At 41.2% G+C, this 16,891-nt stretch overlaps 1 protein-coding gene across 7 annotated transcripts in view; it reads left to right on the plus strand.

The window, feature by feature from the left end:
• The window catches only part of JAKMIP2 (janus kinase and microtubule interacting protein 2), a 98,098-nt gene that overhangs the window by 72,224 nt on the left and 8,983 nt on the right, over positions 1 to 16,891 (plus strand). For all 7 annotated transcript variants that reach the window (XM_079967941.1, XM_079967940.1, XM_079967942.1 and 4 more), the window contains 16 exons: positions 1,155 to 1,364; positions 2,535 to 2,633; positions 3,261 to 3,407; positions 4,231 to 4,371; positions 5,157 to 5,213; positions 7,268 to 7,387; positions 9,025 to 9,153; positions 9,293 to 9,376; positions 9,937 to 9,999; positions 11,460 to 11,558; positions 12,641 to 12,739; positions 13,194 to 13,247; positions 13,861 to 13,926; positions 15,663 to 15,731; positions 15,918 to 15,995; positions 16,645 to 16,848. In XM_079967941.1, the coding sequence (XP_079824067.1) occupies positions 1,155 to 1,364; positions 2,535 to 2,633; positions 3,261 to 3,407; positions 4,231 to 4,371; positions 5,157 to 5,213; positions 7,268 to 7,387; positions 9,025 to 9,153; positions 9,293 to 9,376; positions 9,937 to 9,999; positions 11,460 to 11,558; positions 12,641 to 12,739; positions 13,194 to 13,247; positions 13,861 to 13,926; positions 15,663 to 15,731; positions 15,918 to 15,995; positions 16,645 to 16,848 (1,719 nt within the window). The remainder of the gene's footprint in view (positions 1 to 1,154; positions 1,365 to 2,534; positions 2,634 to 3,260; positions 3,408 to 4,230; positions 4,372 to 5,156; positions 5,214 to 7,267; positions 7,388 to 9,024; positions 9,154 to 9,292; positions 9,377 to 9,936; positions 10,000 to 11,459; positions 11,559 to 12,640; positions 12,740 to 13,193; positions 13,248 to 13,860; positions 13,927 to 15,662; positions 15,732 to 15,917; positions 15,996 to 16,644; positions 16,849 to 16,891) is intronic.

A 16,891-nucleotide genomic window follows, 5' to 3' on the forward strand; every position in this document is an offset into this window, starting at 1 on the left:
TAGGTTTGATGAGGCCCTAAGCTACTGAAGGTAATGGGGCCCTTTATATGTCCAGCTGCCCTTTGTCAACAACAAATTGTCGCTCTTTTTTGTGTTGAATATATGCTATATGGTAATTTATAGACCTAATAAGTATCTAAAGCCATTTGCACATAACAAAATATGTAGTTTATCAAAGTAATTGTTGAACTGAAATACAATTAAGAAGAAATATATTAATAGTGAAATAATTATTAAGCTCTACAGTGGTGCCTCGCAAGACGAAAATAATCCGTTCCGTGAGTCTCTTCGTCTAGCGGTTTTTTCGTCTTGCGAATCAAGCCCATTGACGGCTTAGCGGATTAGCACTATTAGCGGTTTAGCGGCTTTTAGCGGCTTAGCGGCTTAGCGTATAAGTGGCTTAGCGGCTTAGAAAAAGGGGGGGAGGGGAAAAAACCGCAGGAACTCGCAAGACTTTCATCTTGCGAAGCAAGCCCATAGGAAATTTGTTTTGCGAAGCACCTCCAAAACGGAAAACTCTTTTGTCTAGCGAGTTATCCGTCTTGCGAGGCATTCGTCTTGCGGGGCACCACTGTAACTTTTAAAAAGTTCCTTTACATTTGGGGGGGGGCAAGAGAGTGGGGCCCTAACCTATAGCTTGTTTAGCTTATACGTAAATCCGGCACTGGTTCCACCACATAGCTGCTACATAACAAAATGTTGTGTGCCCACCAAATAAAATATTTTCTTAGCTCTGTAGAATCTATATGTCCCTTTTCAACGTCCTGTTTTCAGCCTTGGCTTGTGAAGAGTTGCAATCTATTTTTCCTTTGGCTGTTTCACATGCCAGGACATAACAGTCAAAAATCTGACAGGTGTATCTTTTCAAAACATCCAGACACAGATATAGAGATTCTTTGCCTTTTGGAGTTATGCCTGCTGTACAGCTGTATAATCATTCCTTGACCATAAAATGTTGCCGGCCATAACAGTAGGGGGTGGAGAGAGTAAAACAATTGACTGAAAAGTTTCTGTTCATAGATTGAAAGGCCTATTTGAATGTAAACAAGTTGAGCTTCTGTATTCTGTAAACTGCCTTCATGAATGTGTAGAAAGTACATTGGCTCACTGTTCTGGCTTGTGGAATAACACTGTCCTCCCATGTCTTAATTCAGATGGATGAGATCAAAGCAAAAGACAGAACCATCTTCTCCTTGGAGAAAGAGCTGGAGACCCTGACTGGATATGTTCAGAAGCTTCAGCTGCAGAAGGAGGCTTTGGACGAACAGCTCTTCTTAGTAAAGGAGGCCGAATGTAACATGAGCAGTCCCAAAAGAGAGATCCCAGGCAGAGCAGGAGATGGCTCTGAACACTGCAGCAGTCCTGTAAGAAAGGGGAACATTTGGGCTTTGACTGGATACACTTTGCCCACTTATTGCATCATTTCCACGAGGAAGCATCAATTTGTGGTGCATGAAACGTGCCCTCTTGTGGCTGGCGTAAGACTGCAATTCAATACGCTCAATTTAGCACATTTTGCAAAAATGGTTATGGAAGTTAAAGCTTAACATTTTTGTAGTACATGGAAGTGTTCAAATTTAAAATAAATCTGTTCAACAGTTCTGTAAAGTGGGGGTGTCGAAGCTGAGAGATAGTGGCCTACCTACGCCCATTGCGTTCATGGCCGATTAAACAGAGACCCATGCATATTATGCAACAATTATTTCATTGTTTGAATGCTTTATTTTATGTGAAATCATAAATGAATTGAATCCCAGAGGGTGAGAGACATGGTTTCTGGGGGGGGGGGTGTTATGTTTTGTCTTCTTTGGGTTAAGGTTACCAGATTTTTTTCAATGAATCCAGGGACACTTTTCAACTTCCTACCAAATAGGTGGATTTTGTCAGGGGACTGATATGTAAATCTGGGGACTGTCCCTGGGAAACGGGGAGATCTGGTAACCTTACCTTGGGATCCATCATTTCTGCCAAAGAACCTTGGGCTAGTCACACTTCTCTGAAGTCTCTCAGCCCCACTCACCTCACAGAGTGTTTGTTGTGGGGGAGGAAGGGAAAGGAGTATGTTAGCCGCTTTGAGACTCCTTCGGGTAGTGATAAAGCAGGATATCAAATCCAAACTTCCCTACACAGTCCAGCTGGTAACCAAGCAGCTCTTGTGGTCCATTTATCCAGCAAATGTACAGAACCTGGCATTTCGGATCAGCTCAGTTTCTGAGCAACCATCAAAGGCAGCCCCACATAGAGCACATTACAGTTGCCCAACCTAAACCATGGGTATGCAGTAGAATAGACTTACCAGGTCCAGTAGCATTAGACAGATTAAGGTGGTCACCTCAGGCAGCTGAACTTTGGTGTCACGAAAAGGTAGCAAGTTGTTATTTATTTCATTTGCCACATGGGGTTCAGGGGAAAGGTGCCTGTGGGATTTTCTTCCTCAGATGCCAAAATAACTTGTCTGGCCTTGGGCACTGCACTGACAGCAGTTTGCCTATATGCAGCTGTTGTATTAAATGATTTAAACATTTCCTTTGCAGGACCTACGCAGAAACCAGAAGAGGATGGCAGAGCTCAATGCTACCATACGGAAACTCGAGGACAGGAACACACTGCTGGTGGATGAGCGGAATGAACTGGTGGGTGCTTTTAGCAGTTTTTTCAGAGAGGGTGCTTGAAAGCTGTATCACAAAGAACAAAAGGACCTAAAAGGGGCCATGTGTTATTATTTTGTTTATTTAATTTCTACACCACCCTTCATCCCAGGGTCAAAGGGTGGGTTACAGCATAAACCAGATGGATGATTTACATGGCTCCTCGTCATTTTTAGATGGAAGGAATAAGCAACACATGAGTAGGAAAGACAGAGGGAAACACAAGCACGTTCCCTAAAGAGGTGGGGAAGATCTCTCCTCCAAGATTTAGTCTAGTGGCAGCCAATTCAGTTCCCAGCAGATGTTGTTGGACTCCAACTCCCATCATCCCTATTGGCCAGGCTGGCTGGGGACTGATGGGAGTTAGTGTCCAACAACATCTGGAGGACCAGAGGTTCCCCATCCTCTTTCAAAGCACCTTTAGTGCTCTAATCTCCCACCCCCACAAAAAACCCTCTGCCTTCAGCTTTAATGAAAGTTAAAATTACCATGTTATCATTCATTTTCTAAATTGTACTAGAGACTCCCTTGTACAGTAGACACCAGCAATGAGAAACTAAATGAAGAAATGAAGAAAGGGGTTTCTCTTATGAGTTATTATTGTTGTTGCAGTTGAAACGTGTTCGGGAAGCTGAAAAACAATGCAAACCTCTTCTGGAAAGAAATAAGTGCCTCTCCAAGAGAAATGATGAACTCATGCAGTCGTTGCAGCGCATGGAGGAGAAGCTCAAAGCAATCGCTAAGGAGAATTTAGAAATGGTTTGTACTGAGTGTTCAGAACATATTTTTTTTCTACTTGTGCCTAGTAGTATTGGCAAGTTTTTGCCCATAAGTTTTCTTTGCAGTGAATTTCTGGGATTTAACTGCAAAAGGCAAAGCTGACACTTGATCTTGTTAGTTGATGAAGGCTTTTCCTTCTTCAAAATTGAGTGTGAAGATTTCAGAAACCTGAAACAGGGAAATTATCAATAGCTAAAACCCAGTCAATTTCATGCTGACCTTTGTCCGGTTGTAGCTATGACATTGTGACATTTGACACACCCAAATTGAACATCCTGGTGCATACAAACTGAACACAGCAACCTGCATGCCTAAACAATAAAGAGTCTTCTTGCATTTCACAGACTAAGAAGTCTGGCATAAGCTTTTCATGGACTACAATCCAATTCATCAGATACATGGTCATAAAGACCAATGCCCAAATCACAGAATCTAACATTCATACTATAGTGCAGGACTTTCAGCTCTAGCAAGGTTTTGTTCAGTTTTCTAAATAAGGGAGTGTATCTGCCATACCCTTGAGACCATAGCAAGAGAACACATCTTCTTTTTTTAGAAACTATTTATGTCTAGAAATACACAAAGTGGAAAAACTGCAGCCTAACTCCCTGACATCCATAATGATTTCACACTTAAGGTGGGAGGCAACAAAACAAAACAAAATACTAAAAATAGCCATGTCAGTTTGGATGTCAGATTGTAGACATCTGGCAGAAAATGCTGCTGAAGCAGAAAATGTTGCTTAAAAGAAATTACTTGTTTTTAATAGTCAGGGGTTGCTTTTGTTTTGTTTGCTACACAGAAAGAAAAAATGACATCACATCCTCCTCTGAAGAAATTAAAATCTCTCAATGACTTGGATCAAGCTAATGAAGAGCAAGAGACTGAATTTTTGAAGCTTCAGGTTATAGAACAACAGAACATAATTGATGAATTGACACGGGTAGGTTGACACTTCTGCAAGACATTAGAAGTAGAGGAGTAGCTCCTGAAAGCTATCATTATGAAAAAGCAAGATGGCCTATAATTATGGAAGCATTTCTCATATCCTGAAGTCAGGAGCAAGGCTCCCAGACCACATAGGATCAGACATAGCAATCCTTTATTATTATCAACAACAACAACAACATTTTTATTTGCAAATTTAACAAAGAAAAGAAATTATAGACAATAAAAAGAAAAAGAAATAATACATTAATAATATGAATAATAGCAAAAACAACCATCAGTTCACTTTATGGATACAATGACCATCAGTTACTGCATCAAAAGTTAAACATTAACTTTTAATAGAAGCCCACCAGATATCCAAATAGATATCAACACAACATTGGCGTTTCTATGGAATGAATTATTCTCCCACTGTTACGGGTTGTGTATGGATTTCACCTTGACTTCCATTCATGAGTGTGTGCCCTGTTGGCTGGATGGTGGTGCAGGTGGTGCAGTCTGCTGCAAACTGAACCCACCATGGGCAGAATAATCGTGAGGACTGGTTTTTAATTCAGGGATGCGGAAAACTTTCCAGATTTTGCTGGACTCCATCTTGCACTAGTCCCAGCCAGCAAGACCAATGGTTAGGGATAAAGGGGGTGGCCTTCATTTCCTCAAGATCCCACCTTCCATTGGGTGAGGGCCAGAGACTTCTCAATGTGGGGAATATATTTGATGCTTGAGACTGAGCCTGCCCTACCCTGGCACTCACTGTTCCTTGCTCTTCTTCTATAGGATAGAGAGAAACTTATTCGTCGCAGGAAACATAAAAGAAGTTCCAAGCCAATCAAGGTAAGCGAAGCATAGAAATGTTTTGGACAAACAGGCTGTGCTGTATTTCATTATTGCAGAGCCCAATGTCGTGAGTCGCAGGCATTTTGGTGAGAAAGGCACTAGACCTCGCAGACTTAGTTTTGCCAATAGAGACAATGAATTTGCACAAATAGCAGCAAATCCAGGATGCATTTGCCAGGGGTGGAGCATGTGGAGCCAAGAAGAAAAAGGAGCGAAAAAAGCAGAGATTTGTGAACCTGCACGTTGAGCTCAGTGCACTCCTGGACCTCATCTCCCTAGAGAGAGAGGAGCTGCAAATCTTCTGCCAGTTGACCATGCATATCCCATATGCTTTCCACGCCTGTGATGTCTTATCCTTTATGTGGGAATAAAAACATTATAATACAAGTGAGCCTTAAATTCTCGTTGATCAGTCTGTCTGCAAAACAATTTCACTTCACTTGGCAAGTTTTAAGTGCTGATGCCAGTACTTTGCTATCCAAACCCACAGATTAAGCAGCTCTGTCATCTTACAGCATGACTCATCTTTCCTTTGATGTTTTCTAATTCAATTAGGAAGTCTGAAGGCACTAAGCTGGGGGGGGGGGGACTGGATTTAACATGGCTTACTTCATAAAGTAGCAGTTAATTTAGCATTGTTCCTGTGCCTTAGCTCCAACTAAGCCTGTAACCAAGCATAAGGACATGTAACTGAAGCAACCATATATTGCTTCCCTGTTTCACCCACACCTCTTCCCTTCCTCTTCTGTTTTCCCTGTGTAAGATTTTAGAATGGAGGCTCCTCAGGGCAGAGACCTCAGTTCTTATATCTCTGTAAAGCAGCATGCACATTGATGGAACTATGGAAATACATTGGTGTTATGGGTTAAGGGGCTGCTTGTGCTTAAATGGTTGAGTTCTCAACTCCTGCAATCAGTTTCTAAAAACTCTCCCAGACCGCGGAGCCATGGGTGCATGGCTACCTCAATCGCTGGCAGAATCCATCAGTGGGCGCTTCCGGAATTTACGCCAACATAAGAGTTCCTTAACGGAAACTCTCCTTCTGGATTCTCTGCATGACAGTTTCCTGCGCGGAGTGGGCGTCCCCAGCGGAGGTCCTGAGACCTCTCCGCTAATCTCACTGAAAGTATCTTGGAGCCCTCCCTCTGACTGAGTTTCTGCAGGAACTCTCTCTCTCCCCCTGCTGGTTCCTTCCTCAGCATCCGAGGGTCTCCTAGCCTCCTTGAGCCCTTCCACCACCTGACTCTCCGATGGCAGTTCCCTGACAATTGGTAACAAATCAATAGCGGGTGCAACAACAGTGGGTTGTATACAGCGGCGTCCTCCTGATCAAGGAAGGCTCTTTGATCCATCTGTGATTCCTGAATTGCATGGGTTAGGCGAGAAAACTCTTGTAGTTCCTTCCAACGCTACAGTTCTGTGACTCTGTGTGAAGAAAAGTGGGAGGCAAGCGATTTTCACTGATTCCCTCTGTGTTCCCCCTTTGCCTCCCCAAATCTGTAAAGGAGGTTGGGGGGACTCTCTGGAAATGTGTGGAAGGGGGCTGCAAGAGAAAGGGCAGCTGTGTGCTAAAATCACATCTCTCCCACTTCCATTCATGAAAGCCTGCACTAGATCAAGTAGCCTTCCCTGCACAGGGCCCATTGCTAGCAACTGGAATCCTGATGCCCCTGTGCACTGATTTCAGTGAGATTTCTCTCACTTGCGAAGCACACTGTGAAGCTCCGTCCGCATCAATGACTGCCACTACTCTGACACTGGGGGGAGTGAGAGGAGCAATTCTGGTGTACACTGTGCTTCTAAAACAGAAACGGGCCCACCAGTGACGCCATGTTGTGCAGATCCCAACGCAGCAATCACATCAGCTTGCTGTCTAGATTTTGTGGCTCAGCAGGACATGATGAAATAGTCAGTGCAGAGCCAGCCAGGCTGCACCCATGTGCCTGAATCAAGAACGTAATGACTGGATTTGTGAGCATGACTGACTATTGCCTGTGGTGATGGAACAATACTGGCAGTATTTTTTCATGTGAGGTTTTTCCTCCCTTCAGAGGCATATATTGGACACAGTTTATGGGGGTGATGATGACTCCATGGACTCAGAAACCTCATCCATGGCTTCATTCAGGACAGACAGAACACCAGCAACTCCAGATGAAGACCTGGATGAAGTAAGATATTTTGCCTCATACTGCACACCCTGAAGGGCTAGCAGTGGGGACTTCTGCAGTGGCAACAATTTTTATTTTTATTTTTAAGTGACTGATCGGAATTTTAAAAACAGGAAATCTGGGGCATGGTACCAGTCTGAGCAAAATGTAGTTGTTTGATAAGTATTTGTTGAATAAACTATGTGAAACAGAGGACTCTCTTGTGACCTATTTAAAATATGCATTTTAAATTGAATTGGAAAGGGCCAAAGCTCAGTGGTAGAGCATCTGCTTTGCAGGCGCAAGGTCCAAGATTCAATTCCCAGCATCTCCAAGTTGGGCTGGAATAGACTCCTGTCTGAAATCCAGGAAAGCTCTTGGCTGTTAGTGTTGATAATACTGAACCTGATGAACCAATGGTGTGAATCAGCTTAATGCAGCTTCCTGTGTTCCTAAACGAAAGGTAAACCATGGTATGGTTAGCTTCTTGTCAAAGACTACCATGTTGAGAAAAAAATGTTGTAAATTTCAGTGAATTTCTTCACGTTTTTAAATGCTTTTCTTGCTAATTCTTTGCCTTGTGTGTCATTTTGTTTTCAGAAAATAAATTCCCAGCTTTTTGAAAGCGTGATAAAATGCCTTCTTTCCAGCTGAATAATCCATTCAGCTGAATTGACATGGGCCAAACTACATGTGAATTCCACAATTATACTTCTGTTTGTTTGTTTGTTTAATGTGTGGAGGGGATCAGGATCAGGACTGGGGGCAAGAGACTTACGGTATCTCTTCCCCTGTACCATTTCCCCACTGAAAACCCTCCCCTCCTTGCCACTGCTATTTGCTCCCAAAGCAAGTAATAGCAAAACCAGCAAAACCTCTTAGCAGTTGAAGGTGGGACGTTTTCTGCTGGGAAGCGGCATGGGAAAAGGGGTCGCATTTCCTGCCTTATGTGCAGTCCTGATAGCTTTGCCCCAGCTTGGAAATGCTGCGAGTTAAATAGAGAATTCCAGTCAGGGCATTCAGAAATTTGTTTCGCATCATGTGCCATTTGACCAAGTGTTCTAGTATTGCTTAACTCTCAAAATAAGCATGGTGTATAAAATGTGGGGGGAAATTATTTTGAATTATTGTATCTGGTGTGTTATAACCAGTGCTTTTTTTCTTAAAAAATTGTTTAGGGGTACTCTCATTTCAGTATTCATATTGAAATACTGCCTCTCAATGAGGCCAAACTTAGAGTCACAAAATGTTTAGGGGTATGCGAAAAAAGCTCTGGTTATAACTACATTTTAAGTATGTTTACATCACATTTTTTGAAAGAGAACTGAGTGTTTGGTTTTTAAAGGAAACCACATATAAGAGAGAACACAAGCTACAACAACGCTCTCTTTAGGTTACATGTAAATTGTATTCCTTTAATTTACAAATAAAAAAGTCCAGGAAGCAACAAACAAACCTTTTCCCTTTAAAAATATTATTGATGGTTGTATTTTGATATGGTGACTCTATTTATGTTCATTAAACTCCTAAACAAAATACCAAACAATTCTGTGGCTTTCAACATGGTAAAAACCCTATACAATCCTTCCAAGTTTTTGCAATATACACTCCTACAGCTTATAACCACCTGAGACTTCCTTTATTTATTTCTCTGGCAGAGCTTAGCAGCTGAAGAATCAGAGTTGCGATTTCGACAATTGACAAAGGAGTATCAAGCCCTGCAGAGAGCCTATGCATTACTGCAAGAGCAAACAGGAGGTATCATAGATGCAGAACGAGAAGCCAAGGTTAGCATTTGCCATGGGCAACTTTTCTCTAAAACTCAAACATACACCCCAAACTTAAAAACAGAGGAGGAGGAGGAGAGAGATGTTGTAAGAAACTCATAGCTGTGTCACATAATGTTGTGGCTATTCTTTTTAACAGGCACAGGAGCAGCTCCAAGCTGAAGTCCAGAGGTACAGAGCTAAAATAGAGGATCTGGAAAAAACACTGGCCCAGAGAGGACAGGTATATTCTTTTCAACTGGTGTTTTCCGCAGCTGTTTTCACCCATTGGCAATATTTATTTGCTTTTGCATAAAGAAGTTGTTAGAAGCATGGTTTGTTGTATGGGGAATAAATGCTTTGCATACATGTCTCCACTATGTGAAAGGTGACATGTGAAGCCCATAAGAGATACACAGAAAACTGTAGCAACACGCCAAATTGGGTGGTCATACATGTCCCACCCATTAAATGTAGCTACTTTCGATGTCCCACTTCCTACAACACAACTATGGATTAATTTGATAGTAAGTACAATATAAAGCAGAATAAGAGTTGAGTCAGAACAGTGAAAATAACATCCATTATTTTCTTAGTCATAGTGGCTTTAATTACTATTATGACTGTGGTTTCCTATCTCCCGCCAATGTCAGCCCTTTCAGGGCCAATTCACACAATACAATTTTCTTCGACATGCATTAGTTCCATTTAACAAAAAACATGTGTCCATACACATCAGACTGTGTCTACTTCATTGCATATCACACTTCTTTTAATGTTAAAATATTTCTTCCCATCAAACAGGACTCCCATTGGGTAGAAGACAAGCAACTTTTTATTAAAAGGAATCAAGAGCTTTTGGATAAGGTATGTTCAAAACCTGAATTTCTGGGTTGTACATCAGTGCGTAGAATTTGCTGCTGAAAACTAGAACCACTGTACCTTATTCTGTCCAGGATTCCAAGCATGATAAGAAGCTTTTCATTTCTCTGCAAATTCTGAAAACAGTAGTCTTTGCAACAGGTAGGCAAAAAGCACAGATATCAAAACGTTGCTGAAGTTCGCATAGGAAGAAAGTAAAATATATTAATTCTAAAATGCAAGAAATAAAGAACAAATAAAAGATATCAAGATGAAACTTAATTACAAAGAAAGGGCAGTAGTTGTAATCAAAAATAAAACAAGAGACTCTCCAACAACATCAGACTGTAAAAGTACCGTATTTTTTGCTCTATAAGACGCACTTTTTCCCGCCAAAAAGTAGGGAGAAATATGTGTGCGTCTTATGGAGCGAATGCAGGCTGCGCGGCTAAGCCAGAAGCCAGAACAGGGAGAGGGAGCACTGCGCAGCGCTCCCTCTCCCTGTTTCGCTTCTGGCTTAGCTGTGCAAAGCCTCCACAGGGCAGCGGGGTGCCTTCATCCCGCTGTCCTCCGGAGGCTTCGCGGGCTATCCCAGAAGCCAGAACAGTGAGAGAGAGTGCTGCACAACGCGGGGCTCTGTCCCTTCCCCCACCTCCCAGAAAAGCCCCCAAGAGCCGCACTCTCTTTAAAGAGTGTGCGGCTCTTGTGGGAGATGGCAGGAGGGACAGAGGGCAGCTTACCCGCACGCAGCCTCTTCCAGGCAGGGGGAGCCTTCATCCCGCTGCCTGGGAGAGGCTTCAGCGGCTATCCCAGAAGCCAGAACAGCAAGAGGCTATCCCTGAAGCCAGATCCCTCTTGCTGTTCTGGCTTCTGGGATTCAGAATTTTTTTTTTCTTGTTTTCCTCCCCCCAAAACTAGGTGCGTCTTATTGTTTGGTGCGTCCTATAGAGCGAAAAATACGGTAACTTTTGGCAGCAATTATTTTTCATCCTTCTTCAGAAATGGCCTTTCAGAGCAACTAAGAATTCTTCCAATTTTGCTCAAAGGCCAGTCCTTACACAATGCATTTAATAATATAAAACAGGAAAACTGAAAAGTCATCCAAGAAAACTGCATGAATCATCAAAAATAATCTTCAAAAGTATCTCTTAGCCACAAGGAACAATGAATCCCTCAAAAGTCCCAAATCAGCACATGCAGATCTTGTTTTATGTGCCAGGTTGCTTTTGATATATTTCCATCGATTTTTAAAGGCAATTTATGCTTATAGCACATGACCTGTAACCTTTATAGGCTTTGTTATGTTTTCCATTATCAGGCTGACAACAAAGTTTAAACAGTTGGATAACTTTCGTTTTGGGGAGGGGATGGAATATTGCAGGGAGAGAGTGGCGGTAACCAACTTCTAAACAAACATGGTCTGGAATCTCCATTAATTACAGTATATATTTATATTTGCCTTATAGATAGAAAAACTGGAAATCGATAACCATCGATTGCAACAGGAGCTGCAGGATGCCAGAGATCAAAATGAGCTGTTGGAGTTTCGGAATCTGGAGCTTGAAGTAAGACGCCGTGGACCCTTTATTGCAGAATGATTTTTGATTATAACTTTGTGTTTGTGGTTTGCTGTTTGGAAGCTGTTAGCTGCTTTGAATATTTTATACAGAAAAACAGAGTGCAGATACACAAAAATATATAAATGATCATTGATGAACAAAGATAACTGAACTGGGAAGAGCAGTGTGGAATAAAAGTTGCCGAGTTCCTTCCTTCCTTCCTTCCTTCCTTCCTTCATTCCTTCCCTCCCTCTGAACAATAGTTGCTGGGAAGCACAACTGGGGAGAGTGCTGTTATGCTCATATGCTCCTTGCAGGCATCTCATAGGCATCTGGTTAGCCACTGTGAGAACAGAATGCTGAACTAGTATTGACCTGATACAAGCAGAGCTCTTTGTATGTCCTTATGTTAAAGAACAACAGAAATAATTAGATGGGCTCACCACCAAGCATCTCCAGGTACAAACAGTGTGCCACATTCAAGCTCGGTGTTGCTATTTCAGGAGTTCCCCAGTACAGTGTCTCACTGAGAAATTCACCAGAGCATGCATTTTTAGTGTAGGTCAGCTAATCCAGAATAAATAACAGGCTCCAGATCTGTCACAATCATCAATATGAATTGTCTTCTTTGATATATGTTGACAATTAATAGCAGATCGGTTCCCCCTGCAATGTATAATATTTAATGAATAATTTTTAATGAATTTAAATATTGTAAGAACAGATAAATAAATAAAGTCAGTGCATATTTTTGAGAATATTCTTACTGGCATTTGGTAACCCAAGTATTTCATTTCAGATTAACATTCTCATGATTTTTATTGTTTATTTAGTAAACATATATACCTCTCACTCAAAAAAAATTATCGTTTATTATTGAACCTACTGGTCGCTTTTCTTACAAAAACTCAAAGCAGCTTACAAACATACATTAAAACAAACAAACCTACAGCATACATCAGACATAAACGCTATAGCTCAGCTGTATATTTGTCGCTTCATTTTAAAAGATGAAGAACAAATTGCTTGAACAGGGTAAAAAAAGCATAACTTCTAATTCTTACATAATTCTTACATTTTACTTGAAGGAAAGAGAAAGAAGGTCTCCACCGTTTAATCTACAAATCCACCCATTCTCCGATGGTGTAAGTGCTCTGCAGATCTACTGCATGAAAGAAGGTGTCAAGGTATGTTAGCATGGATTCAATAAAAAAAGGAAAGATCCTATTGTCTTTCTTTTGGAACTAATTTCAGTTGTTAAATTGTTTGTCTAGGTACAAACAAACACATGAAGATACGAGCGGAGTTAGGATTATGGTGATCCCAATTTAAGCACATTCAAGGATCTGATTTGCATAGAGTCTGTACATTTAATCCATGACCCTCCATTATCCAGTGTATTAGTCCATGTACATGCAAAGACACGTGACTTTTGAGTTCAAGGAAGTTGGGCACAGGATCAGTGGGCCCAACCCTGATGAGCTCTTCCCAAAGTTCATTGAACACTTGAGTTTCGCTTTTATGAATGAAGTGTGTTAGACAGTAGAGCTGCATATGATTTTAAGCACTCTAGTTTTGTTGCTTATACTGTGAAAAGCCTTGATCCTTCTGTTCTTAATAGGTGTTTGGTTTTTTTAACAGGATGTTAGCATTCCAGATCTTATAAAACAGTTAGACATCTTGGGCGACAATGGGGTAAGTGATATGCATACCTGTACATAATATGCATATTATGTACAGCACAACAAGGGAAACCTGTAAGGCTGCAGAGTAATGCAGCAACCTGTTTATATCAAAGAGGAAAGCAATAGAACTGTGTTCACAATCTCTTTTTTTCAAATTAGTTTTTATTAAGGGTTTTGTTTTGTTTTTTACAAAGAAAATAGATAAACAGGGAAGAAAACTTTGTCTGAGATGTTTGGATTTCAAGAAAGGTATCGCCCAATTGTGCATTTTGGAGATATTTCTGTCAGTTACAAAGACTGGCCTTTTGTGGATAAGAAAGATTTTGTCTCTGATACAAAGTTCTGCGCTCACTGCAGAATGTAATGTCCATGCAGGCATGTTTCCCCATTCATTTGAAGAGAGAATGTGATTTTGCACAGTGCATTGCATTGCCTGTACACAAAACTGCTTCCTCCACTTAAGTGAATGGGGAAAGTCCATTAGGGGCATGGGAATACTAAGATACTAAGATGTATTGGACTATAGGAGAAACTGAATCGGAATTCTCTCCCTCAAAGAGTACCTATTTAGCAAAAAACTGTTGCTTTTCTCAGTTTGATCTTTTGCCTTTTGAAATTTACAGAATTTAAGAAATGAAGAGCAAGTGGCCATAATTCAAGCTAGCACCGTGTTGTCCCTGGCAGAAAAGGTACTTTTGGGGCACTTGGTGTCTTTAAGTGTACACGAATTTAAGCTATTAATTGGAAAGCAATGTAGCACAGAATGACGGGGGGAGACTGAAATATTATCTGCCTGTCAAAAAGTATGTTGTCTTCCCATATGAAAGAATGGATAAGAGTAAAATATGATTCAGGTGCATTCTCCACAAAAGGAAACATTAGTTTGCTCCTGCTTGTTTGTTTTTTAAATAATTTCATTCATCAATCCTGTTGTTCAGGTTGGCCTGGTTCTTGGATATAAGCCAAATCATTTTATTTTGTGACTGTTTACTACCTTTCAGTTGCCCAAGGCACTGCTCACTTTAACATTCTAGTTCCAGTAAGAGTTCATTACAGTTAAGAGTAAAAACCAGTGTTTCATTGTTCAGATAAATGACAATTTGCTTGGCCTGAAAGCTCCCACTCTGTGAATAACAACAGATTAATGAGCAATGTGTACTTTAGCTAGCAGAGTCTGTCCTTGAAATGATGAGGTTACTACCCAGAATGATGCACACACGAATGATTCACATTAACACAGACTGCCCTTTAAATGGAGAACAGGCCCACAGTTGGGTACATAGGGCATAGCCATATACTGAGACCATTGATCCATCTAGCTCAGTATTGTCTACATTTGACTGGTAGCAGCCCTCCATCATTTTTCAGACATGGTTTTCTCCCAATCCTACCTGGCAGGGATTGAACCTGGGACCACCTGCACACAAAGCAGATGCTCTTCTGCTGTGCCATGGCTTCCTGGTACTGATTCTGCCTGTGCTGTAAATGATAAACTGATGAGCTCTGAGCAGAAGCAGAACCACTCAGCCCTTTGAATGGGAAAAGATGAGCAACATCAAACATGGGGTATCCAGGAAAAAATATCTCAAACATAGAAGACTTAGGTTTGGGAAGATGGAAATATCCACAAGAACAGACTTGGAAGGATTTGCACAAGTGGTTAAGAAATAGAACTTGCCTGGACTTGGCTCTTGGACAGGGTTGGATAACTTGTAGACTTCTACATATTGCTGGGTTCCATCTCCCTTCAACCTCAGCCATCGTGGCCAATGGTCTGGGCTACTGGGAGGTATAGTCTAGCAACTTCAGGAGGGCCATAGGGGTTCCCCACTGTTACCCTAGGCCACGTTTTCAGTGCTTGAGATGTGAACAAAATGTCTGTGATTAGAGGTTTCTTTTTTTAAAACCACTGGGCAGCCACAGCCTCCTACCACATTTGGAAGAAAGGGGTATGGATCCGAGTCCAGCAAGGTTTGAGCCTTAAGCACGTGCACATACACTTTATACAAATTAATGGCAAACAACTAAAGTAAGATATTTATTTATCCACGTTATGAAAACTTATATCCTTACAGGTTACAGGTTGAGCCACAAATACAATACAAAACCACATAAACCCAACATTCTAAATGTTCTGTTTCATTCTATTATTTCATTGTGATGGTCTGCTGCTTTGTTGTTTGCTGCCCTGGGCTTCCTTGGGAGGAAGGAAATAGGATAGAAATGTCAAGAGTAATAGATAACAAATGCATAGAATTACAGGTCAGTAAAATCAGTGCTGTTCTCTGTTAGAATGCCATTAACTGGCTTTACAGTTGCTGAAAGAGAAAGCCGTTCAGAAGGCTCCTATTTCTTTTGTTTCTTGTTTTGACAAGAGTAATAAAAGAAGATGCAAATAACTTTTTGGCCTTGCTCCTTTTTCTAGTGGATACAGCAGATTGAAGGGGCTGAGGCAGCTCTGCACCAGAAGATGATGGAGCTGGAGAGTGACATGGTAGGGGGAAAAAAACAGAAACTAGACCTTGTAATTGTTGCCATCTTTGTCCCATACATACACCACACATTTTATTATTTATTTCCTGAATGATTCCGAGCATCAAATATGTCCTTTGCTACAGCTTCTTGAATAATTAACTTGTGGTTTTGTTTGTTTTTTTCCCAAAATCATCCTTCATTGTAGGAGCAGTTCTGTAAAATAAAAGGTTATCTAGAGGAAGAACTGGACTACAGGAAACAAGCTCTTGACCAGGCCTATATGGTAAGTTGAAAGCAAGAGCAGGAATGAACTCCAGAACATAGATCTCAGAACACTGATTACATGCACCTCAATGTATTTGGGGGTACATTCTCATGTCAGCAGTTGGAATTGTGTCTGTGTTTTGGGGGTTTTAGAAGGTAGAACATTTTCCCTGTTGTGGTGGTGGGAGGGAAAGAAATCAGCCTGAGCTATGGGTATCTTGCATATGCGAAAGCTCCATTGCCTACATGGAGCTTCCGTGGGCATAATAGCAGAAAAGGGTGCATATTGTTCCCTTTGTGCAGGGTTACATCTGCTGTTGAAGTGAATGGGAAAATCTAAATGTAACTGTAAGCATTCACTACAGTACATCTAAGTGGGTAGGCAGGTAGATGATTTTAGACCTTCATGTAGAATTGTTATCATTCATCAAATTCTAGAGACTAATTAATACACTATATATACACATATGTGTAGACACACACCAAGAAAGAGAGAGAGACAAAAAACTATCACAAACTTTCCGTTTTCATTTTGACTCCTCCAGTCTAGCCACCTTGTTCTTCCACATCATAGTTTTTAAACATATGCATGTTAAGGAAACTCAGGATTATACCTACCCAAGTGGTTTAGTGTGAGGTTATACACCTTTTCCTCTTCCATTGCTTAGAGAATCCAGGAGCTTGAAGCCACTTTGTACAACGCTTTGCAGCAAGAAACAGTGATCAAGTTTGGAGAACTGCTCAGTGAGAAGCAGCAGGAGGAACTTAGGACCGCTGTCGAAAAATTAAGACGGCAGATGCTGAGAAAAAGCAGAGAATATGATTGCCAGATCTTGCAGGAGAGAATGGAGTTGCTTCAGCAGGCACATCAGGTGAGATTCAGAAGAAATACTATTAGGTTTTATCTTGCAAAAA

Source organism: Podarcis cretensis (genome assembly GCF_951804945.1).
Source record: "Podarcis cretensis genome assembly, chromosome: 2".
NCBI lineage: Eukaryota > Metazoa > Chordata > Lepidosauria > Squamata > Lacertidae > Podarcis > Podarcis cretensis.